This window comes from Mus caroli, chromosome 8, assembly GCF_900094665.2.
Source record: "Mus caroli chromosome 8, CAROLI_EIJ_v1.1, whole genome shotgun sequence".
NCBI classification, from domain to species: domain Eukaryota; kingdom Metazoa; phylum Chordata; class Mammalia; order Rodentia; family Muridae; genus Mus; species Mus caroli.
Window position 1 is genome coordinate 20,050,311 of NC_034577.1, and position 26,787 is coordinate 20,077,097.

The following is a 26,787-nucleotide window of genomic DNA, read 5'->3' on the forward strand; positions in this document are numbered from 1 at the left end:
TGGCTAACAATTCCGAGCCACAGGAGGCAGAGAAAGGTATCTGAGGTGCCAAGCTGACTCCATTGTGAAATATATTTACTCTTAAAAGGTCCACATCCAATTGGGCCTGCTAACATAAAGTCTACATAATCCTAGCTACTTGGGAGATGGGGGGGGCGCTGAAAATTCAAGGCTAGCCTGGGCAATTCCGATCTTACCTTGCCATTTACAAAGTGAAAGAAAGGGCAGGGGAATACATGCAGCTCAATGACAGTGCTTGCCTAGAAACCACAGCCCCACCCCCACCCCAGCTCAGTTCCCTCCCCAAGTTCACACAAACAGGAAGCCATTCGAACACAACTTGGTGGGAGTGTCTTTATGCAATGTTTAGTAAGATGACAAAATTATACAGTAGAGATGGACTGTAATTAAGCTTCTCTAAATGGCCTGAACTTGGTGTCACTGCTTGCATCTCTGGGATGGTCACAAGGCCTCCAACGACTTAATGGCTGATCCTTTATCTCAAGCCAGACAGTCTTAGCTGGAATTCCTTTGTGGACGCCACTGCTGAAAGGCAGTGACTGAAGAGAGGGAGCGCCATCTTCAAGGGATCCTTAGGCTCCTTTGGAATCAGCCTTGCTGTTCTGTGAGGTCTCCTGGGACTTGGCCTGGAGGATCTGGATATAAAACAGCACTTTAGGCTTTGGTCACAAACAGCTTAAATTCTGCAAGCATCCACTTTGAGCTTCTTAATCAAACTAATGGCCACAAGCCAGGCTCTGTGTGTGTGTGTGTGCGCGCGTGCATGCATGTGTGTGTGTGCATGTATGCTGAGCCTGTAATCCCTGTTGAGACTGGTGAGGAAGGAGAACTGGCCTGAGTTCCAGGAAAGCCTGAACTACATTCAGAGTAGTATGAGGTCCACCCTCCCCAAAGGAAGGCAACAAGACAGGGGCCACAGATTCAGACCTGTGCGACTGCTTTGGTAATAAAGATGGAGACACAAACGAGCACGGAATCCCTTTCTGAGTGCCAGCCCAGCCACAAGATCACAGATGAGCCTACGGTGGACCTGTCACACGCAGTTCATCTGTCCCCAGCCGCCCACCCCACCCAGTGACCTTCCTACTGTTTGCTTGTGCTTTCTTACCTCCCCCAAATGACTTGGCCCAAATGGGAGAAGTGGGCACAGAAATGTCCTATTTATGTGTCTTTTTCTAAAACTTTAATTGCTTTCCTGCTTGTATTTCCTGACATCAGAAGCCCGTGTAAACTGGATAACATGTGGGAACTATTTGCATTTAGCACATAAAACTAAGGCTCTGCCTATAGTGTAATTAGCTCTAGACTTCCATGTTAGGGTTGCTCCACCAGGGTGCGGGCTTTCCCCCTCAACTTCGGGACAGTTGAGGGGAAGAGGTAGTGGCCATGAGATCGCTAGAGTCCAGCCTGCATTCCTGTCTGGATAGCAGCAAGACTCTTGTAGTGTTCTGTGGTAAACTTGATGCTGTGGTCCCAGTGCCCTTCCGGATACCTGGGGAGAGGTTTCTCTGTAGGTTACTTACTGCTTCTTTGGAAATAGTTGCTGCTGGTGCTATGAGTGATGACGACGGTACTGGGGGCAGTTGTATAAATTCTTCATCCTTAAACATTAGAACTGAGAAATTAGTGATTTAAGCCAGTGCATACCAGGATCTACCACGGATACCAGGAACTTGTAACAACTATATTATGTAGGGTTTGAAAGGCAAAAATCTGAAAATTACATCAAATGTTGACTTAAAACATTATTTCTGGCAGTAACTGGAGATGGAAGCTGTGGCCTCACATTTTCCACAAGCCCGTTACCAGTGAGCTACACACCCAGTCCAATAGGTTGAGCTTTTTAAGAAACAGATTAAGCAGTGCTATTGATGTTCTTTATTACCAGGTAGTGCTGCATTGGATACAATGAGTTCTGTTCCTCTGGGAGGATTAGACATGTAGAGAAATGGCTGGGTGTGTGCTCCTGTCATCTCAATCCTTGAAAGGCTGAGGCAAGGGGTCCCGGAGCCTGCAACCAGCCTGAGCTACACCATCATCTCGTTTTGAGGAAAAGAAAATTGAGTCTGATAATTTTTTTTTTTCAGTTTAATCACGTAGAAAGAAAGTAAAGTAACTAACTAACCTTCGTTCCCTTCAGCTGAGGTGCAGAGTCTGTGAGGTTCTCCTCTGACTTGGGCGGTGGAGGTGCAGGGATCGCTACTCCAAGGTTTGTCTTTGGAGTCTGGGGACACATTATGCAAGTGTAAATAGTCAGGCCCAGAAGCATGGACAAGAATATGTGCCTTCCTCTGTCCCTCTGTGTAGGGGTATGCATGTGGGGTTGAGGTTTTGTGTGTGTGTGTGTGTGTGTGTGTACATGCACGCAAGTGTGTGCATTTGCGAGAGGTATGTGTATGGGCAGGGTCTCACTATGTAGATCTAGATGGCCTAGAGCTGACCTCTGCTAGGATTAAAGGTGTGTGCCTGACTATATCTTCCTCTATTTTTATTGGTTTGAGATGAATTTCAATGTGAAGGTTGGCCTGGAACTCACTATATAGACCAGACCAGTCTTGAATTTGTAGAGATCCCACCTGCCTTTACCTCCCGAGTGCTGGGATTAAAGGCATTTACCACTATGCCTACTGGACTTTCTTGAGTTACATGGAATATGCTCCTGTAAGTTAGTATTTGAATACTGAACTCCCTATATACAAAAGTTGCATAGTATTTATATTCTAGGATTTACAATACGTAGTTCTAGGCTATTGAGCACTACATAGTAAGACTCTGCCCTCAAACAAACAAACACAGGTAGAGTATCCCATGCCTTTAATCCTAGCATCCAGGAGGTAAAGTCAAGAGGATCTCTGTGAGTTCAAGACCAGCTTGGTTTACATAGTGAGCTCTAGGCTAAGTAAGGATTCATAGTGAGATACAAACCAAATAAAGAAAACCTAAAACCACAAAACAATTTGGCAAGTCTGGTTTTGCTCCCAGTCATAAACAAAGCCGCCAGTGGTGGGGCGTACCTTAATCCTAGCATTAGTGAGGCAGGGGCTGGCAGGTCTCTGAGTTCAAGGCCAGCCTGGGCTACAGAGCAAGTTCCAGGATAGCCAGGACTATACGGAGAAATTCTGTTTTGAAAACCAACCAACCAACCAACCATAAACAAAACCAAAAAACAAACCAAAAAACTACAGGTAAAAAAAAAAAATTAATGAGTTGAAAAAAAAGAAGAAAAAAGTTAACATTCTAAGTTATTCCTTATTTGCTTTGACATTTATATAAATATGAACAATTGGACTTGGAAAGAAAAGGAGCCATTAGCTTAAAAAGATACAAGTAATAAAGAGTACTGAAAGTCAGCTAACCCAGATTCCCAAAGCAGTGCCTGCTCTGACCGGAAGACACTGGTGGAGAGGCCTGTGCTGGTGGGATCCAGGCTCTGTCTGCATCCATGCACTTACCTCGATATTCGGTGGAAGTTCAATAGGCTTTGGCTTCACATCGATCAGGTAGAAGGTGCGTGACAGGAGCAAAAGAGAAGGAGGGACGTTCTCCTTCAAGTGGAGGTCCAGCCACTAGAGAATGGGAGGTAATAAGACATGCTGATATAGACTGCTGTACCTCAAGAGGACCTGTTTGTCACCTATGGCTTCTCTGGCTTGCAGCTAGCTGTTCCCAGAGCACACTGATGATAACCTCTGGCACAGGACGAAAGCACCAGCGTCCTGGCTTCTACCTCTGGGCAGGTACCCAGCAACCACTCGCACTCGTCACTCAAACTCTATCCAGTTCTGCATCCAGATAGCTAAGTGTCTTCTCTTAGCAGAAACAGATGGCTAGAAAGGATAACCCAGAAGCCAGGTGCATGCCTGTAGTTCAGATTTGGGAGGTGGAGGCAGGATGTTGAATTCAAGGCCAGCCTGAGCTGCATGATAAGAGCCTGACTCAAAATAAACAACTTATGAAGTAAAGAAGTCAGCATTAGAATGAAGGTGTGATGTGAGTTTTAAAGCACCACAATGGCCAAGTGTTTTGTCTGTCACTGTGTTTAATTTTGCTGGGTAGCCCAGGTTTCTCACCTGTGATCCTCTTGTCCCAAAGCTCCTAAGTGCTGGGATTACAGGCATGGGCCACCATGTCACAGCTGTTCTGTAAATGTTACGTAATGAGTGACACACATTGCTTTGTACTTTGTGTGTGTGATATGCATACGTGTGGGTGTGAGTGGTGGCCAGAAGACACTTTGAGGAGGGATCTAGAAACTAAGCTGGGGTTTGTGGCCTTTGCAGCATGTGCTTTGACAGACGAGCTATCTTGCCAGCCTTTGTCCCTTGCTGTTTTGTCCCCATTGAAACAATCATGTCAGCAGCTGTAGTACTAACCCCTTAAGTATCTGGCTATGTTTCCATTGTATATAAACACCAGAGTCTCAGTGCTAAGGAAATAGAGGCAGGTAGACCTCTGAAGCTCAAGGGCAGCTTGGTCTGCACAGTGAGTTCTAGCCAGGCAGGTAGATATAGCGAGATCCTGTCTCTTACACAAACAGAACAGAACAGAATTTAGGATAGGGGCAGCAGAGGTGGCTCAGTGGTTAAGACTGTGTACTGCTCCGTGTTCTACTGCACACTGGACCGAGGCTCAGTTCCAGCACCCACACCAGGCAGCTCAAAGCTGTCCCTGGCTACAGCTCCAGGGACCTACAGATGCTTCTGGCTGCCATGTCTTCTGTTGCTTTTCAGGACAGGGTCTCATAGCCTCTGTGACCCAGGCTGGCTGGTCTTGAACTCTTGGTGGTCCTTGTGCCTCAGCTTCCTGAGTGCTAGGATTAGAGTCCTCAGCTACCAAGGCAGGCAGTGTGTGTGTTTGTATTTTTGAGGGATGATGTGGTTTGTCTTCACGGTTTTATTTTTCAGGTAGCAACGCCTAAGTGCCCTCTACCCAATCTCTAACAGCCTGAACCTTGCTAATATGTTGAGTGTGGCTTATCTCAGGTTTCATTTACTTTATAAGAAAGGTTAAGATAGCCACATGCTTACTATTTTTAATATCTTACTTTTTTTTTTTTTTTGAGACAAGGTCTCACTCTGAAGCCCATGCTGTCCTAAAACTCACTATATTGCCCAAGCTGGTCTCAACCCATGGTAATCCTTCTGCCTCAGCCTCTCAACCAATGGATTGCCCTCTATAAAGGTTCGGCTTCCAGTTAGTGTATTGTGCTAAGATTAGGAGAATGGCTCCCTAACATGGTTTCCAAGTGGCAACACTGCCCCTTGGCCCCAAATAATCTTAACATGATACAGAATTTCTTAAAATGATAACAATGAGGACCTAACGGGAGCTAATTCTTGGTTTTTGAATACACTGCTGCTGCTGTTAGAATACAGTGTGCTCTCTGATGGGGGCTACAGACATCTACCACCAAAGCAAACACCATAGGCTGATTTGGAGCACAAGAGGGAAGAATAGCCAAAGTGGGCTCTGAGATGACACCTGTCAGCAGAGACTGAACTGACAAGTGAGAGACCTGTGTGTGAGAATTTCTGCCAAGACCCCACTTTTTTGTTGTTTTTTTTTAGCCAAATTCTAAATTAGCCCCAAGATCTACCATATACACACCTTCCAGTTATTCAAACATTAATCTAACTTAGTGGTTCTCAACTTGTAGGTCACAATGGGTCAAATGACCCATTCACAGGGGTCACTTAGGACCATCAGAAAACAAATATTTACATTACAATTCATAAAAGTAGCAAAAATAGTTATGAAGTAGCAATGAAAATTACTGTATAGATGGGGGGTCACCACACCACAAGGAACTGCAGCATCAGGGGCTGCAGCATCAGGAGGTTGAGACCTGCTGGTCTAGATGCTTTATGAAGGGATTTTACAGATGAAATGGAGGTCCCACCTCAGTCTACTCTGAGATATGATCAAGGTGGGATTTACCTAATCACAAGACCTGGAGGCCCAAACCAGAAGTCCAAGGTCTAAGGCACGAGTAGGGACTGGCACATGGCAGACTTTACAGATGGAAGAAGGGGCCAAGAGGGAAATACAGGTGGCTCCTGGAGCTGGGAACAAGTGGGCTGGCAGCCAGCGAGGAGACAAGAACATCTTCCTTCCTACAGCTGCATAAAACTCAGCTCTGCCAACAAACTCAAGGAGTTTGGGAATGGATCATTCCCCCAAGGACTCCAGGGAGGACTCCAGCCAGCACTTGTGACCTTTAGGGCTTTAAGCTACTAAATGACTGCCATTGTGATCATTTATAATCATGGTAGTTTGTAATAGCACTGTAGAAAATTGGTTCCCTTCCCTGTCAAAGGGGAAAGCAGATACACCTCTTCAGGGTATATTTAACTGCTCCATGAAATAAGGTAAACTATGTGTGGTGGCTTAGCTGTCTGGACTTTAAATGTTCCCCTGAGTTCCATGTGTTAAAAGCATGTTCACCAGGCTATGGTGCTATTAGGAAGTGTGGAACTTCTAGAGCTGAGGCCTGGTGGGAAGAGGTTAGACCACTGAAGGGAATTTTGGAACTTTGTCTCCTGATTCTTTGCCCTTTTTAAAAACACAAGAACCAGGGTTTCACTTGGTAACCCTAGCCGGCCTGGAACTCACTGTGTAGACCAGGCTGGCCCCAAGCTCACAGATCTGTCTGCCTCTGTGTCCCAAGTGCTGGGATTTAAAGGTGTGCTTCTCCTCCCTCCTCCTCCTTTGCTTCTTGGCCACCATAGAATGAACAAGACTTCTCTGCGGCACAAGATACTCTCTGGCACAGGGCCAGGGAGCTGGCACCAGGGGACCATTGGCTGAAGACATGGGCGCCATGAGCCAAAACAAAGCTCCCTCTTTCAGATGCATTTAGTCACAGCCATGGATGGCTGACTCACAACTTGCAAAGAAGTCCCCTCGTGAGGTCTGTGAGTCCCAGGGAGAAAGTCTCAGTGAGGAGGGCTGGAGTGCTACTTGCCCCAGTGAGCTGCTGGCACAGTTGCTCCTCAGTGAGGCCCAGCGACCTCATCCCCCGGGCCCGGCACGCAGACTGCAGTTCTGACACACTCAAAGCCTTCACCCCTTCTTTGGCAATTATCTGCATCAGGTATAAGGGATGGTGTTAGCTCTTTGGATTTCAATTTTACTTAACCCCTATATTCCAGCAAAACTGATAGAAAACCCAACTCTGATGCTTCGGCCCTCTGTCCCTGCACTGATTGCTGTAAACGGGCCATGTGGGAAGGTGGCAGCTGAGATGAAGGGATACCACTAATGGACAGACAGCAATAAACGATAGTTATAGAGCTGCCCCAGCATTTTGCCAATAAAGTGTATCCTATCTTGGTTTGGACTTTGTCTAGTTGTAACATCTACTTTTCTTTTTAATCTTTAGGGCTTGTTAGGAAATAAAAAATAAAAAGCCTGTTGCAAAAAGCTTCCTCCTGATCCCATTGGCTGAGTGTCTCAGTGCAGTTTCCTATACCGCCACCCCAGGAACAGCCTGGGTTCTCTGGTCCACAAGACCCTGATAAATAACAATTCCTGCATGGTGTGATCCAAAACTACTGTTCTTCTGGGACCAGTATCATTCATACCAAAGTTCTGAAAGCAACATTCAAAATCTAAATAGGCCAATGTGTCTTTGTTTTGGGAAACATGCTCCCCTAAGTAGAACACTATATCAGCTGACTGAGAATCAGGAAAGTCTTTTCATATTTTAAAGGAGCCTGATTGGTAGTTAATAGTCCAAATGGTGCCTTCTGTAAGATGGCCAGACCTTGGTTTTCCTCCTAGCATTGTGTTCTGCCACCTTCTTTTAACCAGACCAGCTTATCCAGCAGAATCTTTACTTTGGCACCAGTTCCTCTGTAGGAGAACAGTGTGTATATGTGTGCATGTGTGTGTGTGCGTGTGTGTGTGCGTGTGTGTGTGTAATTGTGTGATGGGGGTAAGTGCTGCCAAGAATCTACTGAGCTGGTATTTCCTTCCCAGCAGGTCCTAACTACTTTAGATTATTCCCAGCTAATACATCCAGATTACTGGCTGCTTACAATGGCCTTCTCAAGATATAACAAACTAATACGAAAGTGAGTAGTAAAAGTTGAAGTTGTCCTAGGAATGGTTTCTTAAGCCATTCACTTTGCTGGCTGCCTCTCTGGCAGACCCAACAGAAACCAGTGCAGTTGGCTAAGGTACCCTCTGCCCTCCCAGAGGGCTGTGGTTCCGCTCTTACTTCATCATCTGCTTTTATAGACTTCAGTGTCATCAGGAGCTGGAAGCGGAGCAGATTGTTTGTTCCGAAGGTCTGCAGTTCCAGCAGCTTGCACAGGGCAACCAGCTGGGGCCGGTCTAAGTGTTCCAGGGCTAACTGATCCTTGAAGAGTTTGGAGAACCTAACTATCTCCTTCGTGGAGGGCTTGTGACCTGTTTGGACCTAGGCAATGGGACAAAGGCCAATTAAAACCCATCTCCTACTTAACAAAACCTCCTCAATAGATTATTTGAAGATGTCGAAGGAATTAGAGACTTTCTGTGTTGTATAGAAATGGATCCAGTGGTTCACTGGGAATAACCAGTGTCAAGTTGTAGCTTAGGGGAAGACTGGGCACTTGCCCTACATGAATGCTGGCTAGGTTCAATGCCTAGTCTAAACCCCCAGCCCTGTAAATCTAGAATCAAACTTAAGTCACTAGAAAAATCAGCAGTATTTTTAAAGCTTGCACTGATTTTTCTTTTCAGATGATTACTTTAAGGTGGCTTTATTTTATTTTTTTGCCAACCACCCTAAATGTTCAAATGTTATTTATTTATAATTTAGGATGTGGCATTTCAGAGATTCTGAACAATTGGGATAGCCCACGATGACATATTTTTGTTTTTGTAACTCCAGCTCAGAAGTCGCTGGCCTGGGACGAGCCCTGTTACCTGTTTCACATAGGAAGAAAGCTGGGAAGATGCATCTCCTAGCTTGGCTCGGTTTCTCCTCGCCATCTCTGTCATTGTTTCTTGAAGGAATTTGGCTATTTCCAGTTTGGCAGCCATCGTCTTTTTCTGTTTTTCTTCCTTAACAGAAGAGGAAAAAGTCAATCATAACTGCAGGATGGTACTGAGAAAAATAACTCCCTCCTCACTAAGGCTCATCCACATAGTGTAGTAACATTATTAGCAGGCCGGATTGCCTAAATTTGTAAGAACCAGGCCACGTTGAAGGAACTTCTCTTTGACTTGTCTCCTTAATCTTGCATTTAGTTCTCACTAATACCATGATGGTCAGCCTCAGTGAGAGGCTCTGTTAGAGGATGAGTTGTTACCTCCCAACCTCATCTAGGCTACTACTTAAGCCAAACATTGGTACGTAGCCCCAGACTGAGCACTACAAAGAATACTCAGACACTAACTCTATGCTCACTGACCTTACAGTTTAAATCAAAAATATATAATTATAATATAGTGTTATGTGCTATAATAGATTTGAAAAAAAGCACTAGGCAGAAGATCATTAAATATACATTCTCTGTTTTGAGACAGGGTCTCTCTATACATCCATGGCTGTCCTAGAACTTGCTATATAGTCCAAGCTGAGATCAAACTAAAGACTCACTTGCCTCTCTGCCTCTCTCTCTGCCTCTCTGCCTCTGCCTCCCAAGTGAGGCACCACACCTTATTTAATGTAAATTCTTAAGACACTGTTAACAAGGGCTGGAGAGATGGCTCAGTGTTTAAGAGCACTGACTGCTCACTCTTCCAGAGGTCCGGAGTTAAATTCCCAACAACCACATGGTGGCTCACAACCATCTATAATGAGATCTGATGCCCTCTTCCGGCGTGTCTGAAGACAGCGTCACTGTACTCATTTAAAAAAAAAAAAAAAAAAAAAAAAGACTGTTGACTAATTAGTAAGACTGTTGACTAATAGTTACTGACTCTTACTGTCGGAAATGATGCATGGTAGAATTTTGAAATAAACATGGTCAAAATGCTGGGCACAAGGTAGAGAGAAGCAGGTATAATTAAGCCACTCTCTCAGTCCCCCAAGTTCTTTGTATTCAAGAACATCTTCATCGGAATGCTGTGGGTTGTTTCTAGATACTGTTTTAAATGTTAAGTAAATTAAGGCCTGTAACTCTAACAGTTTGCAAAGGGCACCTAGCCAAAGTTTAAGTAAAACAAACCATCTTCAGGCAGTTAAATATTATAGTTTGTTTTTCCACTTTAATCTTAAACTAAGGTCTAGGGGTATAGATCAGTGGTAAAGTGCTGGCCAAGCATGCATGAGGCCCTGGATTCTATTCTTAACATCACTGAAAGAAAAAAGGAGCCAGATGTGGTGGCACACACTTTTTTTCTTTCTTTCTTTCCTTTTTTTTTTTTTTAATAATTATTTATTTTAGGAATATGAGTACACAGTCGCTGTCTTCAGACACACCAGAAGAGGGCGTCAGATCCCTTTACAGATGGTTGTGAGCCACCATGTGGTTGCTGGGAATTGAACTCAGGCCCTCTGGAAGAGCAGTCAGTGCTCTTAACCTCTGAGCCTTCTCTCCAGCCCACAGAGCATACACTTTTAAACCCAGTACGCAGGAGGCAGAGGCAGGCAGATTTCTGTGAGTTCAAAGCCAGCCTGGTCTACATAAGGAACTTCTTCTCAGATCTGTCTTGCATCCTTCATTCTCAGTGTCAACCTCTTGATTTAGACTCTGCTTCCTCCCTTCTCATGGCACTGTCCCGTTCAGTCCTTCTACCAGCAGTTATTTCCCTACAGTAAGGATTTGATCGTGCCACCCACTGCGGTGTCAAGTTTTAGCTTTCATTATTTACTACCCATTGAGCTTCACAGTCCTTAGAGTGGGCGATGCTCTCCAGCCTGCCTTCTCTCTGTCTGTCTGTCTCCTTGACCAGCTGCTTCCCAGACTTGCAGACTGTGCTAAAACTTCACCCACTCACTGAACCTCAGCTCCAAAACTCTTCCTATGGAATGGTTTCTTTCTTGTGTTTCAGATGGTATTTCCCACTTACTGAGTGGAAGATTTCATTGTCCCTTGGAGAACTCTGCTCCCACCTTTATGACATTGTCTAGCAGAGACAGAGAGTGGCGATGGGGAGGAGCGTCTCTTCTACCCCTCCCCAGCGCCTCCCCACCCGTTTGTGGTTGCCAAGGCACCCTCCCTGCATTCCTCACGGGTGCTAGAGCTCTGCTTGGCCCAACAGAACATATGTTGTACTCATGACCCAAAGTAACGTTAGATGCTCGTTTTCTTTGTTACTATTATTCTAAATAAACCTTTAGTTCTTATTTTATACGTATGGGTATTTTGCCTGCATGTGTACCTGTCCACAGGGACCAGAAGGCACTGGATCCTGTAGAACTGGAGTTACCCATGGTTGAGCCACCATGTTGGATGCTGGGAATTGAACCTGATACTGTAAGCTCTTAACCATCTCTTCAGCTTCTTTATTCTTTTTTTATTTTTTTATTCTTTGGAGCTCACTATGTGGAGTAGGTGACCTTGAACTCACAGATCCTTCTTTTTCTTTCCTTACCCTTCCTTCTTTCCTTCCTTCCTTTCCTTCCTCCCTTCATTTTTCTTTCCTTCTAGAAGTTAAAATAACCGTAGAGAGGCTGGAGCATAATTGTACACACTTTTAATGCCAGCACTTGGGAGGCAGAAGGAGGCAGACCTCGGTGAATTATAGGACAGCCTGGCCTACATAGTGAGTTCCAGGACAGCCAGAGTTACATAGTGAGACCCTGTTTCAAAAACAAGCAAATATATAATAAAATATAGTAGAGATTGGACATTTAATAAACAGTAATATAAAAACTAGACATTTACATATAAAAATCCTGATACTGATATTATAAACTTTCATTAAAAAATGAATTATATACTAGAAGACACAATGTAAAACTTTAAGAATTCTAGAAAAAAAATAGTAGAATCATCTAGTTGGGGCTGATGAAATGGCTCCACTGACTTCCAGAGGACCCAGGTTCAGTCCCTAGCACCTACATTACCCTCTATAACTCCAATTCCAGGAGGTCCAATATCCTCTTCTGGCCTCCTCAGGTACCAGGCATGTATGTGGTACACAGACCCATGTAAATCAAACACCCATACACACAGATTATAAGTGACCTTGAGTTTGTTAACCAACTTCTAGTTGTAACTCCAAAGACATGATCACTTTAAGTGTTTGTCCTATGAAAGGATGAACCATGGGTATGAGATGTATCTTAAACAATAATTTGCCTACCACAGGCAAAGACCTGGGATCCATTCACAGCAATGGAAAAAAAAATAAAGAAGCTAGCTTAATTCCCAGGAATGGGGACAGGGGGCAGGGAGGCATAGACTGGGAGAAAATATATACAAAGTATATATTTGATAAAAGACTTGTATAGGAATACAGAAAGAACTCAAGACTTCAATGCCTTTAATCCCAGCACTTGGGAAGCAGAGGCAGAAAGATCTATGTGAGTTCAAGGCAGCCTGGTCTACAGATCAAGTCCTAGAAGAGTCAGGGATACACAGAGAAACCCTTGTCTCAAAAACAAAACAAACAAACAATCAAACAAACAACCCCCAAGCAAGCAAGCAACCAACCAGAAACCTCAAAACAAGAAACAGAACACCCAGTTACAAAGTGGACACAAAGGCCGTGGAGATAGCTCAGTGGGCAAGGTGCTCGCTCACACAGGCATAGGAACCAGAGTTCTGCCTATTTGTAGTCCCACTCTGTGGGACGCAGAAAAAAAACTGGGAAACTACACTAGCCAAATCAGCAAGCTGTGGGCTTATGGGAGAGACCCTAACTCAATATACAAGTTGGGGAGCTGATATATATAAATCAGAACCCAATATAAGATGTACACACTTGCATACACATGCATGGCCACCCCCACACATGTACACCACAAATATTCTCTCTCTCTCTCTCTCTCTCTCTCTCTCTCTCTCTCACACACACACACACACACACACACACATACACACAGGTGAGCAAAATGAACATACACCTCCACAAGGAAGTTACAGGGATGCCAAGGAAGCTAACCAATACACACCTGTTAGAATGGCTAATGTCCAAAGTATATCAGATGCTGGGAAAGACAGGGGACAGCATTCTTAGGTGGGATGCAGGATGCATGGCTGCTCTGGAAGAAGGCTTAGCAAATTCCTACAATGCTAGATATAGTCTTACTGTGTGCAATCACTCTTGCTCAAGTTAAAAAGAAAAAAAAACCTGAACACAAATATTCATAGCATTTTATTCAACACTGCCCAAATTAGAAGCAACCAATTTCTAAAAGGTAAATGATTTAAAACAAAAAACAAAAATAAAACAAAATAAAACTTGTCTATCCATGACTACAAAAGTCATGTCTTTTCAGGGAAGAACTTCAGTTGGTTTTTTTTTTTGTTTTTATTTTTATGCATTAGATTCCCTAAAAGTGGAGGTAAACGTGGCTGTGAGCCACCACGTGGGTGCTGGAAACTGAATCAGGTTCCTCTGCCCTGAGTAGTAAGTTCTCTTAACCACTGAGCCATCTCTCTAGTCCCTCGTGGGAGAACTGTAATTGCATATTGCTAAGTGGAAGAATTCAGTCTGAAGTGTGTGATTCCAATTGTTTGGCATTCTGGGAAAGACAAAACTACAGAGGGAAACATCTGTAGTCACCAGACTGAAAGAGAGACACAGCAGATACAAACAGGCACAAGACAGGTGTTTTAGAACAGTGAGACTATTCCATGTGACCCTGTGATGGTGGACGGGGCGGTACTCAGAGCTGACAGACCTGGGAAGCACAACGGGTGAATCCCAGTGTCAGCCATGTGCTTTCATTAATAACAGTGTATAATGTATTAACATTAGTCACATGTACCATACGGATGCAAGTTGTTATCAACAGCAAACCCACGGGCTGTGAGAGGTGAACATGTGGAATATGGCAACTCTATTTTCTGCCTAGTTTTCCTGTAAACCTATGAAACTGCTTTAAAAATTGAAGTCTATTAGTTCTTTAAGCAAGCTTTAAATCCTGTGTACCTTTTTGGATTCACTTTCAAAAGTTGATGGCAACATGTCTGGGAAGAGCTTCAGAAACACTGGTATCAAGAACTCCATAAAAGGTACAATTATGAACACCATAAATGGAACCAAGCGGAAGACATCGGCACACGTTCTCAACAGCTGAAGAGACAAAGGCACAGCAAGGTATTATATGCAGGATGGATATGCCCCAACCGAACCATACAAGACCCACCGCCAAAACAAAGCCTGCCTTTGTCTCAGAGTGTGGAAACACTAAGGTTTCCACAGCTGGAAAGGAGGGCTTTCCTCTTCAACACAGCTCTCAAGTAGTATGTATGGGCTACCCTCAAAGAAACCTATGATAATATGCATTAATGAGACATCTCTTAAAGGTCCACATTTTTATAAAACCCTGTATCAGTTAAGATTAGTTGAAGGTTACTACGTTGCCCAGGCTGATCTTGAACTCCTAGGTTCAACTGCTGCTCCTGCCTCAGTGTCCTCAGTACCTATGATTAACATTATGCTCTACTGCATTTGGCTTAAAAACGTACACACGGGGCAGGGGGGCTGAGACAGGGTTTCTCTGTGTAGCCCTGGCTGACCTGGCTGTTGACCAGGCTGGCCTCGCACTGCCTCTGCTTCAGTGCAGGGATTAAAGATACGTGCCACCACTACCTGGCTTATATTTTTTATATATAAAAAATGAAGACTTTCAAGACCTTGAGAAGATTAAAAACACAATTATAGGACTGGAGAGATGGCTCAGAAGAGCACAGGACAGGAGTTCGGTTCCCAGCACCCACGTCAGGGGGCTTACAATGGTCTGTAACCCCAGTTCCAGATCAGATGCCTCTGGCTTCTGCAGATGCCTACACTCACATGCACATGCCCACATGCTGACACACGCTTATACATAATTTAAAACAATGAAAATAAATCCTAAAAAACCTCACAATTTTAACAATTCTGTAGGCAAAGTTGAAGACAAGTAAGATCAGAATTAAACAGGTTCCCAGGGGCTGGGAGGATATATATATATATATCCTGCTAGATCCCGCTGGGAGGATCTATATAGATCCTTGCTAGATCCCTTGCTTAGATGCTCAAGGCCCTGGGTCCCAACCCCAGCAATGGCACGAAGCTTTGGTTTCTGATCAGTAGTTAGTTTCTACTTTAGGAGAGTGGGGAGTGCTCTGCATCAACCTCGGGGCCTACAGCATGCTAAGGAAGTTACTTAAGATTCTGAAGATGGAGTTTTCGTTTTTTTACTTCCCCATTTCAAATCTGTTTCTTGCCTACCCTTCGCCTCTCTCGTCTGGTTAGCGTATTACCATGCAGTAGCCTCCACACTATTCTGGCAGCGACTTTGGTGTCAATCCAAAGCAAGCTGAATCCTTTGTAATAGTATTTAAGTTCATTCACAATTTTTTGTCTCAAAGACCGCTTTTCTTCTGTAGTCTCTGTCTCGGCTTCTTTGGTAGGCTGAGGGCTTGCTGCCTTTGGCTTCCCTGTTTGCTCCAGCTGAGGTTTGCCAGGGACATGTTGTAGCCAGCAGGTTGTGTGCAGTTTTTGTGGGAGCCTGGCTCGTAAGGGATGGACTTTATTATTGCCTGTTAGACTGGGATAGGAATACTTCCTGCTTCCGCAGTTTTTCACGTAGGCTGTACGTAAGTGAGAATCTGGCAAGTGGAGAAATGCAAGTGATGGGAAATGAGAGCAGGAAGGGTACACAGAATGGCCAGGCAGTCTGGAAAAGAAGGATAGCACTCTTTCAGTGAGACATATTACAAACAGCAACAAAAGGACATTTTATCAGGTTAAAACAAGACAATAAGGCTAGAATATAAGCAACTGATGTTTATTAATGAATGAAATACAATTGTGTGTGTGTGTGCTTGTATGTTGCTAGGCATCAACCCAGGACCTTATATACTTCCTGAGAATGTCCTCTATCATTGAGCTACAAGCCTCCTCTACCCCCAGCCAGAAATACAACTTTTTTCTTTTTTAAACTGACATTGAGACAGGGTTTATATAGCCCTGGCTCTCCTGGAACTTGCCAGTAGACCAGGCAGGCTTGGAATTCAGAGATCTGCCTGCCTCTGCCTCCCTACTGCTGAGATTAAGGTGTGCACCATTAAAACTATACTGGGAACCAAAGCCAAAAAAAAAAAAAAGTTCACATATGCTAGGCAAGTGTTCAAATTGCTGAATCGTGCTCAATCATTGAACATATTCTTATGAAAAATATCAGTAAGTTAATTCTGAAGAGTAATTTGCTATAGCAAGTTCCAAGTTCTGAAACTATTAATGTAAACATCTAGGGGCCAGTGAGATAGTTCAAGGGTGTAAAAGCACTTGCTGTCAAACCCTGGTTAAATCCTTGGGACCCAGATGGTAGAAGGATAGAACTGACTTTCATAAGATGTCCTGTGATCTCCAAAAGGGTGCCAGGCGCATGTTCTTTTTGAGTAGTTAAGCAACAAAAAGATTTAAAATGTCTTATTAGAAAAAGTATCTATTCAAAACCATATTTCTGTCAGGGATGATATTTGACAGCACTGTCTCTGCTCTTATAAAGTAGCGGAAGCTCTGACTGTTAGCTACTCTACCGACAACCAAGAACGTTTTGATGAAACAACTTCACAGTCCCTGTGAGGGTTAACCAATCAGGGGAGACTGCTTTGTCCATGTGTCTATGGAGTCCCTCAAAGGGATGAAATATAATCTCCTTGAAATTACTCAAGAGACTTTGAAAAATAGGAATTAGAATTGAGCCCTTCGACCAATGGTTTTTATATTCTAATCCTGTAGTTAAGCTAGAACATAAATAAAACACAGCCAAGTAGAAAGAGCACCAGGCAGCCAGTCAGTCAAGAGTGGTGCACACCTTTAAACCCAGCACTCAGGAGCAGAAGTGAGCAGATGCCTGAGTTGGAGGCCACCTTGGTCTAGAGTGAGTTCCAGGACATAGATACAAAACAAACAACAACAACAACAAAACCCCAAGACAAACAAACAAAAAGAAAAAGAAAGGAAGGAAGGAAGGAAGGAAGAAAGAAAAAAGAAAGAAAGAGAAAGAAAGAGGGGGAGATTTTTGTTGTTGTTCTTGGCTAAAGGATGGCCTTTTCCCATTCTTTAATGCAATTTTTAAACATATCAAAATATAGCCTATAAATGGACAAAAGGAAAAATATACAATGAATGTGGCAAGTGGTGAGTGTTCAGTTAATCTTCTTCTGAATGCACAAGTGAGATGACAAGGGACCTTAGACTGGAACATGTCCTGGGCTAAGCTTGTTTAAGAGCCATTTTACTTTTCCTTACACCTGAGGTCCTCGTGTAATCTTCATCAATAACAGAAATGCCACTCTAAAACTGTCTCATCTATTTTTCCTCTATCATGTATTTCCAAAATTACTCAGTTTACATTCTAAAGCAGTTCAAATTAAAATATGTTCTTCCTTGAAATGTATTGAAAACTCAGCAAGGTTTTCTGTACTAAGCCAATCTTTTTGTTTTGTTGGTTACTTCCTTTATTTATTTATATTTTTGAGACGGTCTTGATATGTAGCCCAGTCTGGCCTTGAACTCAGAAACCAGCCTGCCTCTGTCTCTTGAGTGCTGTGACTACAGGCATTTGTCACCACGTCTTTTACAACACATGTTTTTCATATAGATGCATGAGTTTATATACGTTTTTTTTTTGTGGGAAACTCCAAGCCTTACCTTGTCCAGAAAATAGCTAAGAATGAATTATAACTGTAGAAGGCCATGTTTATTTTTTTGTTTCAACTAACCAACACAGAGACCTAGGCAAAAGAAGCAAACAATTTAGTATTTTAAAAAGGAATCAATTAAACATGAGAATTTAGGTGTTTTTTTTTTAAGAAAAACTAATGCAAAGATAGAGATTTGCATATTCAACGTGTAAAATTTCCTTCAAGTTCATTTCCAAAAGCCTCAGTATTTTCTTAGCTCTGGATTTGAAAATGGTACTTTTTCGATCCAAACACACAGAAATGGGTTCTAAGAAGTTGATCCTGAAGACGATGTGATCTCCAAAGGCTTTTTTTTTAAAAATTTTTAAAATTTCTGGTCAATAGTGTCTAATAATCTGCTGCGACGGTTAAAAGGAGAAAGACATCTTTATCTGTAACCAGAAAATACAAGTAGAAAGTAAGCACCCTGGATTCATTTACCACCAACCCAAAAGTCTAAAGTTCTCACTAATTTCATGTGGGAACAGCGAAGACATAATGGTATCTACTAATGGCTCAAGCGCAGATGCAGAATCTCGAGAGTCCGAACTAAGCTCTGTACCTTTAACTAAAACCGTTCTCCACCCCGAGCCGCTTCTCTGCTACTGGCATAACACTGCGATCTCGCAATCGTGCCGGAAGGAGGTTCCCCTGGCCCCCCACCCCACCCCATGGAAACCTCAGCTGAAAAGTAAACATCGCGAACCCCGCACAGCACCTCGGAAACCAGCCCCACCGCGGACGGCGCTCCTCCGGAGGGGGGCCGGGCCTATTGCGGAGGCTCCCCAGCCCTCGGCTCCGGGGCTCCGGGCCACTCCCAGGCAGTCTGCCCGGCGTTTCGGGGAACCCCACGCCCAGCGCTGCGGGGTTACCTCTGCACCCCGCGCTCGCCGCACCGGTGCAAAAGGCGCCCTCGGCTCTCGGCCGGTGGTCTCCGCGGAAAGAGGGGAGGACTGCGGTGGGTCTGGGGATTGTTGGAGTGGGGTCAGGTACACCGTAGGGGAGAATGTCCAAAGTTTAGGGGAGAGATCGGGGTTGACGGGAGACGCCTAGGGAGCCCGTGTCCGTCGCGAGGTGACTAAGGCCCCAACCCTACCTTCCCAATTCCTCCCCGCCCCCACGCTAGAGGGGCCGGAAGCCCAGTCTCCATGGTTCCACCTCCTGCGCCTCGCCCTGTGACGTCACTCCGAGTGACGCCACTACCATCCAATGAGCTCTCAAATCCTGGGACCCGCTCGCGTCCTTCACGGCAGCCGCGCGGAAGGCAACAAGGTCCCCCGCACGAGCCCGCGAAGTCACTTCTTGGTCGGAGTTAGTTGAGGCAATGTCTGTACTATAAGGACCAAAGCTGCGTTTCCCCACCTGCCTGCCCACATTCTGTAGTCTGGCCAACTCCCCGAGAACTCCTTGAATGGAGGCCCTACCAGAGTAAGGTCTGATAGTAGCCTTTGTAACCCAAATTGGAGTCACTGATGACGTCACTTTGATGATTCCGTTCCTCACCCTTTAGTCTCAGAAACTACCTCTGTCTCGGGTCGGCGAAGGAGGTTGTGAGGTCCTGGTGGCAGAGGGGCAGCACTGAGAAAGAAAAAAAACCTTTCTCCTGCGGGGTCGAAGGCTGGAATGCTTCTGAAATCTTCATACAGAATTTGACTTTTCTCTTTAAAAAATGGTTTCATGTTGTCGCTTATCATTAGTTATGTAGAAATCTCAACATTCAAAAATATATTCTAGAGTACTTGTTAAATAAGATAGGCATTGTAGGTTTGAGGACATTTAAGTTCCTAGGGCGGGCAACTAGCTATCTTCGAAAACTTAAAGTTCTGAAAGCGTTTTTGTTCCTATTTATTTATCTGGGTTTTTTTTTTTCAATTTCTTTTTATTTTGCGGGGTTCTTATGTAACATGGGCTGGTCTGGAACTCAATAGGTACTAGCAGAAAGTGGTCTTGAACTCTTGAACCACCTGCCTGCCTCCCCAGTGCTTAGATTACAAGTGTGTACCACTTCAGCCATCTTTGACTCTATATATTTTAGTTTGCTTGCTTATTTATTTATTTACTTATTTAGATACAGGGTTTCACGATGTAGGCCTGGCTGGCCCAGAACTCGTTATGTAGACCAGGCTTGCTTTGAACTCACAGAGATTCATTTGCCTGGTCCTCTAAATTGCTCAGATTTAAATGTGTGAAACACCATGCCTGGCTCGAGCTTTCTTCAACTTTTCTGAGAACTCTGATGATAAAATTATGAGCTGTACAAAATAGAGTAAGTTTTGAGGGCTGGGCATGGTAGTGCATGCCTTTTATCCCAGTACTTAATAGACAAGACGGGCAGATCTGTGTGAGCTCAAGGTCACTCTGGTCTACAAAGTGAGTTCCAAGACAGCCAGGGCTACACAGTGGGATCCTGTTTCAAAAGAACCAAAAAAGAAAAGAAAAAAAGAAATGGAGGCAGTTTTTAATCCTAAAAAAAAAAAAAAAGTATATTTCAACTAACCGAATGGACTACTTAAAATAAGCAAAACTTTTCAGTTTGGCCACTAGGGGTCCCTTTGTGCATGTCAGGCAATTTTCCACTAGGGGTTCTGTTTCACAGTCTGATCATAAAGAATTGAAATTTACAAAACTTAACCTCCTCCTTCCCCGCCTTGAGACAGGGTCTCACCATGTAGCCCTGGCTGGCCTGGAACTCACTGTGTAGACCAGGCTAGCCTCGAACTCACTGAGATTCTCCTGGCTCCTGATTAAAGAAGTGCACTACTGTCCCAGGCTAAAGCTTCCCTCTCCTTGTTTTCTTGCTCTGACAATTCTAAGCTCTACAGTAATTATTTTTATATTTGTCGAATGCAAAAACATTCTTATCATTTTACAATGAAATATCTTATACTGGAAAAATTATTATCCATGAATTATATTCACTTACAAGGAGGTATAGTAAAATGTATTAAATATTTAAAAGCCAGATGAACTATCCCATACCCAGTATTTGAAACTTAAAGTAGATTTTTAAATATGGTCACAAGTTAACAATCCAGTTCTTTTAAGAAGGGTTGGGAGGGGGATAAGAACCCTGATGAGACCCATTTGTTCAAAGCAATGAATACTTTCTCCAGGCTTGTATACTTTATCAAGTTTGGCAATTTGGTGTTTAGGATAAATTGAATATATTTTTACCACCATAACCTGAAGAAACCTATTCTGCTTCTGTCTTGATAAGCTGTTTGCTCGTTTGCTATTGAAAAGAGTAAGCATGGTTTGAACCTCAGAATATGTTAGATGATGGAAACATAAAGTATTACGTGTGGGTAAATTGGGGAAGGAGGCTTTCTGGGTCTAACAAGACTTAACAGATGAACAGTAAAGTGGTCTACGGAGGTAGCTCATCTGAAAAGGTGCTTGCAGTGCCACTGATGATGGGAGTTCAAGCCCTGTAATACGGTGAAAGTCTGGAGCTAGCTCCCACAAGCACTCCTCTCATATTTGCACACACATAAAATCACACAAAAATCAAAACTATTGTTCTCTGCATGGTGTCACACACCTTAATTATAGCACTTGGCAGGCAGAGGCAGAAACTATATTAGGTTGAGGCCAACCTGGTCTTCACAGGAAGTTGAACAGCCAGGGACTGTGTCTCAAAAAAAAAAAAAAAAAAAAGACCTTTTGGGGCAATTGTGGTGCATGCCTTTGATCCAAGCACTAGGGAGGCAGGTGGATCTCTGAGTTCGAAGCCAGCCTGGTCTACAGAGGGAATTACTCCAGGACATCCAGGACTGTTACACAGAGAAATTCTGTCTCCAAAAACCAAAATAGAGACCAAACCAAAAATAATAATAATAATAACAATAATAATAATAATAATAATATCATCAATGGAATTATTTTCATGATCACTTTTAGTATGAGTGCCCATTAAAATCAGTGAACTGCGGAAATTTTTCTAAAATTCTGAGGTGGGCTGGAGAGATAGATCAATGGTTAAGAGCACTTGTTCTTGCTGAGGGCAAGGATTTGATTCCTAGCACCCAAGAGGTTGCTCACAACCATCCATAACACCAGTGCCAGTAGATCTGACACCTTTTTTAACCTTCTCGGGGACATGGCATGTACAAGGCACACATATATATGTGAGCAAAACACTGATAAACATAAAAATATAAAATATTAAAAACAATTCTGAGGCAGGGCAAGTGGTGGTGCACGCCTTTAATCCCAGCACTTGGGAGTCAGGGGCAGGTGGATATCTGAGTTCGAGGCCAGCCTGGTCTACAGCGTGAGTTCCGGGAGAGCCAGGGCTATACAGAGAAACCTTGTCTCGAAAAGACCAAAACAAAACAAAAAACCCAACAACAAAAACAAAACAAGAACAAAAAATTCTGAGGTGGTATTTGAAACACATCAGGAAATTTCCTTTAATGGTAGCAAATGTAGTCTCTATGGAGAGGAGGTTGACACTTTTTTTGTTTGTTTTTGTTTGGTTTTTCGAGACAGGGTTTCTCTGTATAGCCCTGGCTGTCCTGGAACTCACTTTGTAGACCAGGCTGGCCTCGAACTCAGAAATCTGCCTCCCGAGTGCTGTGATAAAAGGCTTGCACCACCACGCCCGGCTGGAGGTTGACACTTTGTAGTGACAGGGTTCCGTAATTCTCGGAACAGAAAGCAAGAGGGTATCGGTTTCCTCATTTGATGGCTACGTATGTTTCCTTTGTAAGTTCTCGTCTCTGGGTTGTACCTTCTAAGTAATTACCAGGCCCCAAGAAACTACATCCGCACACCCCTTCAAGACTGTTTACCCGGCCCTGTCACTGGATCACACGTATTTCCTAGAATGGGGAGGGCAAGGGGTTTGCAGAGGACTGCCTCCCTTCCTCTCACTCTCCGGTGATCGCTCTGGGACAAATATCCCCAAGTCACTCGGTGCGGAGCTCTGGCCCGGAGCAGCGCAGGGCCGGGGCACGTGACCCGCCCGCAGTCCTCGCTGTGGCCCGCGGCCCGGGATGCAGTCGCGCTGACGTCCTCCCGGCTACCCACAAGCCTCTGTACCCCGGTGCGGGCAGGAAGAGGGCAACCGGGTCCAGTGGCTGCCGGGGAGATCGGGGTGCCTTCTGTTGCCGGACGCGGACTGCCCGGCAACCCCCGGGTGCTTGCAAACTGGCGGCTACCGGTCTCTCTCCGTGGCGGAGAAGGAGACTGCCCCGGCTCGGGCTGTCGTCCTAACGTGCTGGCCCGTGTCTGGGACGCCGGGGCCAGGGCGCTCTGCTGACAGCTGTCAGACTGTCAGCGACTCCCGGGCACTCCCCGGTCTGCGTCACCGCGTACCGGTCATCAGGTTCTTCCTAACATCTAGGAATGGTAGCGCAGGGCCACTCGAGTACCATATGGCGTCTAGTACGTGCTGCCGTTTAGTAAGTATTAGCCTCGCAGGCCCGACCTGGCTGCCCCTCCGCACCAGCCCTTCCTGTCCCTCTGCCTCATCGCCTGCGGTCTCGCGTCTGCTCCAGACTCTCGCGCGCCCCTCCTCTCCGCGGCTGACGAGCCTCTTCCTCCTTCGCTCTCAGCGCCGAGCTCCGGACTGCATTTCCCGGCAGGCGCCGCGGCCAGTAGCCAATAGGAGACCTAGGATTTGGCGGCGGCGGCGCCGAACGGGGCGGGGGGGCTTTGTGCGCGGAGGCGGCGGCGGCGGCGGCGGCGACGGCGGCGGGAGCTGGCGGCGCGGAGATCCGGACGGAGGCCGAGGCCGGGGCTGGGTTGCCGGGTGTCTGCTGGGAGAGGTGTGCAGCTTTCGATCAGAACCCTGGGACCCCGCTGCCCTTCGGGGCCGCCAGCCTCCGGCTCCTCTCCGGCACCAGCAGCTACGCGGCGACCCCCGTCCGGCCGCCTCCCCTTCGCTCCGCGTCGCCCGCAGCCTTCCGTCTGCCCGCAAAACGAGCCCGGCCGGCCGGGCCGTGGCCGTCCTCAGTGCCGGCCGCCATGGCAGGGGTGCTCGGCGCGGGGGAAATCTAGTCCGAGGATTTCATGAGGCCTAGCTCGGTTCCGTCTCCTGCGCCCGCGGTCCCGGCAGCTGCCGGCAACCCAGCCCCACTTCGGGCCTCCGTGTCTCTCCTGTGATCGCACTGACACGGCAGGGGGGTTAGAATGGAACAAACTGAAGGTAAAGTGCTTGTGTATGTGTGTGTTGCGCGTCAGGGCTGAGGAGGCTCCTTGGGGTGGGGGCGACCTAAGACCCAGGCACCCGTAAGGAGTGAGACCCTGGAAGAGAAGGGGCCGCGGATGGCCTGAAAGGGTTCTGGGAAGGAAGAGCAGATGGTAAGGTGGGTGTGGAAGGAATTGGGAGGTGGGGCAGGTAGGCTTGGGATATGATGTAGTGGTGCTGAGCTGGGAATTGGGAGTAGAGGTGGGATGGGGGCGGGGATAAGGATGGAAACGGGGGAGGGGTAGGAAAAGAGAAGAGTTAGATTTGGACATTAGAGACCTAATGCAAATCAGGATAGGTCTGGATGGAGTGTGGAAACTAGAAGAGTTGGGGGGAAAAGGATAGGGGTGATGGAGAAGCGAGGCTTCTTCTGGGAATCAAGGAGAGAAACTAGTGAATCAAAGTGGAGGAAAAGATAAGATTAGGAAATAGGGATGAAAAATGATTGTGTCAGGATGCAAGAGCAGGATAGGAAATAGACGCAGGAAACTGAAAGACATACGATTGGGCTAGGGAAGGACATTAGCTGAGTGTTGGAAAGGATGAGAATTATCGACCAGGCGTCACAGAGTGTGAGGAAAAGAAGGATAGGGATTATTGAAGTGTTAGAAGGGAAAGCCTTTTGTTCCTATGTTTGTGTGTATTCTGTCTTGTATTTCAAGGCTAGAGAAATGGAGAAGCTAGTGGTTATGGGTTTGTGATTGTTGTGAAATGAGGGAGGTGTGGGTGTTACTGTTCTGAGAGAAGAGGAGATGTGTTTGTGTTATGGTAGGGAGGCAGGGAAAGACATGGCCATAATTTGATGGTTTTGGTGAGGGAGTAAAGACTATTCAGATTTAAAGGGGGCAGGGGCAGCCATGTTTGTTACCCGGCACTGCAGTGTAAATAAATTCCTTTTCCTCTCCGACATCTGCGTGAATCTGGAAACGGCAGTTCACATTGTTACACCTCCCCTTCTATTCATGAACTTCTCTTACCTCTTGGGTCATTTGCAATTACTCATAACCACGGAAGGACGCGGCGATGTTTCCCATCTTGTGTGTTTTGCTGCCTCTTCCTTTCTTTCCCCTTTTCTTTCTAGTTGCAAAAAAAGGCATACTGATAAACTGCAGTGTAAATTTTCACCCTTTTTTATAAATTTAAAATTAGATTAAAAAAAACTAACTGAAGAAATCATTGCTATCATATTTCAAGCTTGATTGTGAAAAGTCTTAAATATTGATTGGTTTCCGACACCTCAGAAGCAAGTCAACATTTTTTTTTTTTCCAATTCTTTAAGTAAACAAGGAAACTGCATTGGTTATTTTACTTAGGGCGCTTTGAGAAAGGGGTGGGGAAGATCAGCCTGTTGTAGCTCATCTGCTTGCTGGACTTAGGATTTTGGAAAATTAGAAATGTTCCAGGTGATATGCATGTTGTTATGAATAATGCCTTTTTATTAGCTTTCCCCCTCTCTTCCCTTTGCTTTCATGTAGCTAGTTCAATACAGTCTCCAAATGCTAATCCAGCAGCGTGATCTGTGAAGTAGGCATGTCGTTCTTAGATCCTCACTGAGTTGTCAGCTTTTGAGGGGTGGGTGGAGGGGAAGTTCTGTCACTCCCAGGAAAGCGCCAGTAATTCTTTAATGCATTCAAATTTAACTACTTGTGTGATCTAAATTTAGACTAAGGGTCTAAGTCCTGACAAAGTAGATAAATTGGTATTGGGTGAAATTTATTTTCTATTCATATTGAAAAGGATTCAGTATTCACCTTACTTAAAATAATTGTAATTATGGTCATCCAAACTTTAGCCATGTGTTAGTATTGAAACTGTTTTCTAACACCAGGAAGGCCTGCTAACTATACAGTGGGCTTGGTCCATTTGTACTACATACAAATCTTAATAGTAATGTTCGCTCAGTTTTTGTAGAGTTTGGTGGAAAACTTAAATTTAATGTTGTTGGAGTGGTACTATCTGAGATTAGACTTTGAATAAATGTCAGATTTATAACTTGGCGTATTTTGGTTGATAATATATAGCCTGAAAGAAGTTTTCTTTTTTTAAATTCTAAAGATAAATTTTATTCAAAGTCATTCAGTGTATATGTGGAATTTATCTAATTTGTAGAGATATTTTATTTGTATTGCTCTCCTGGTTGACATATTATTTGTAGTTAGTAGACTTACTTGCATGGACTGTCAGTGCCATCACTTTTAGGAAAATGAGCAACTGTATATTATAGCAGATTTGGAAGCTTGAATGAGCCCTCTTAGAGTGTTGTGTCTGGGTTCCTTGGACAGGTATCCATTCAGTGAGGAAGGCTACTGTATTTATCAAAAACTTGAAACCCAAATCTGCTGTGGTTGCTGCTGTGCTCATCATCTGCCCACGTGGTGCTTAAAAACACTTTTAAAAATTATTTTCCTTAGTGTCTGTGTGTTCTTACCTGTATGTATATATGCATGTCTGTGTGCCACACATGGACGTCAGAAGAGGGCATCAGGTCCCCTGAAATGAGAATTATGGATGGTTGTAAGCTGCCATATGGGTTCTGGGAATGGAACCCAAGTTCTCTGGAAGAGCAGCCAGTGCTTTTAACCACTGAGCTGTCTCTCTAACCCTGATACCTTTTAAAAAAATTATTGAGACAGGGTCTCATATATCCCATGCTGGCCTCAAGCTTTCAGTATAGCTGAGGCTGACCTTGAACTTCTGATCATGCGTTCATCTCCTGAGCATGCTGATACGTGCTAGCATTGCCTGGGTTATGGAGTGCTTGGAGTCCCACCTAGGGACCAGCTACAC

The 26,787-nt window shown here is 44.8% G+C and overlaps 2 protein-coding genes across 15 annotated transcripts in view; one reads left to right on the plus strand and one right to left on the minus strand.

Annotated features, from left to right (window-relative positions):
- Positions 1–340: 340 nt before the first annotated feature.
- Positions 341–18,965, minus strand: Letm2 (leucine zipper and EF-hand containing transmembrane protein 2). 7 transcript variants are annotated; one of them, XM_021169869.2, is made up of 11 exons: positions 18,904–18,965; positions 17,776–17,858; positions 15,346–15,793; positions 14,059–14,202; positions 8,935–9,072; positions 8,243–8,443; positions 6,986–7,105; positions 3,474–3,587; positions 2,147–2,245; positions 1,545–1,622; positions 341–656 (listed from the first exon to the last, which is right to left on the minus strand). In XM_021169869.2, the coding sequence occupies exons 2-11, from the start codon at positions 17,820–17,822 to the stop codon at positions 594–596; spliced, it is 1,452 nt and encodes a 483-aa protein (XP_021025528.1). In that variant the 5' UTR covers positions 17,823–17,858; positions 18,904–18,965; the 3' UTR covers positions 341–593. The 7 variants fall into 7 exon arrangements, 6 of the variants coding, with proteins under 6 accessions (XP_021025528.1, XP_021025525.1, XP_029336786.1 ...); XM_021169866.2 differs by having other exon boundaries at positions 18,680–18,927; XM_029480926.1 differs by having other exon boundaries at positions 17,776–18,199; positions 18,680–18,927.
- A 3,844-nt stretch (positions 18,966–22,809) lies between these two features.
- Nsd3 (nuclear receptor binding SET domain protein 3) overlaps positions 22,810–26,787 on the plus strand; it is a 119,675-nt gene continuing 115,697 nt past the window's right edge. For 5 of the 8 annotated variants that reach the window (XM_029480235.1, XM_029480237.1, XM_029480238.1 and 2 more), the window contains exon 1: positions 23,541–23,958. The gene's annotated coding sequence lies outside the window, so the exon portion shown is untranslated. Of the gene's footprint in view, positions 23,213–23,450; positions 23,959–26,787 lie in introns of those variants that run through there. The other 3 variants (XM_021169289.1, XM_029480236.1, XM_021169288.1) reach the window with 3 other exon arrangements.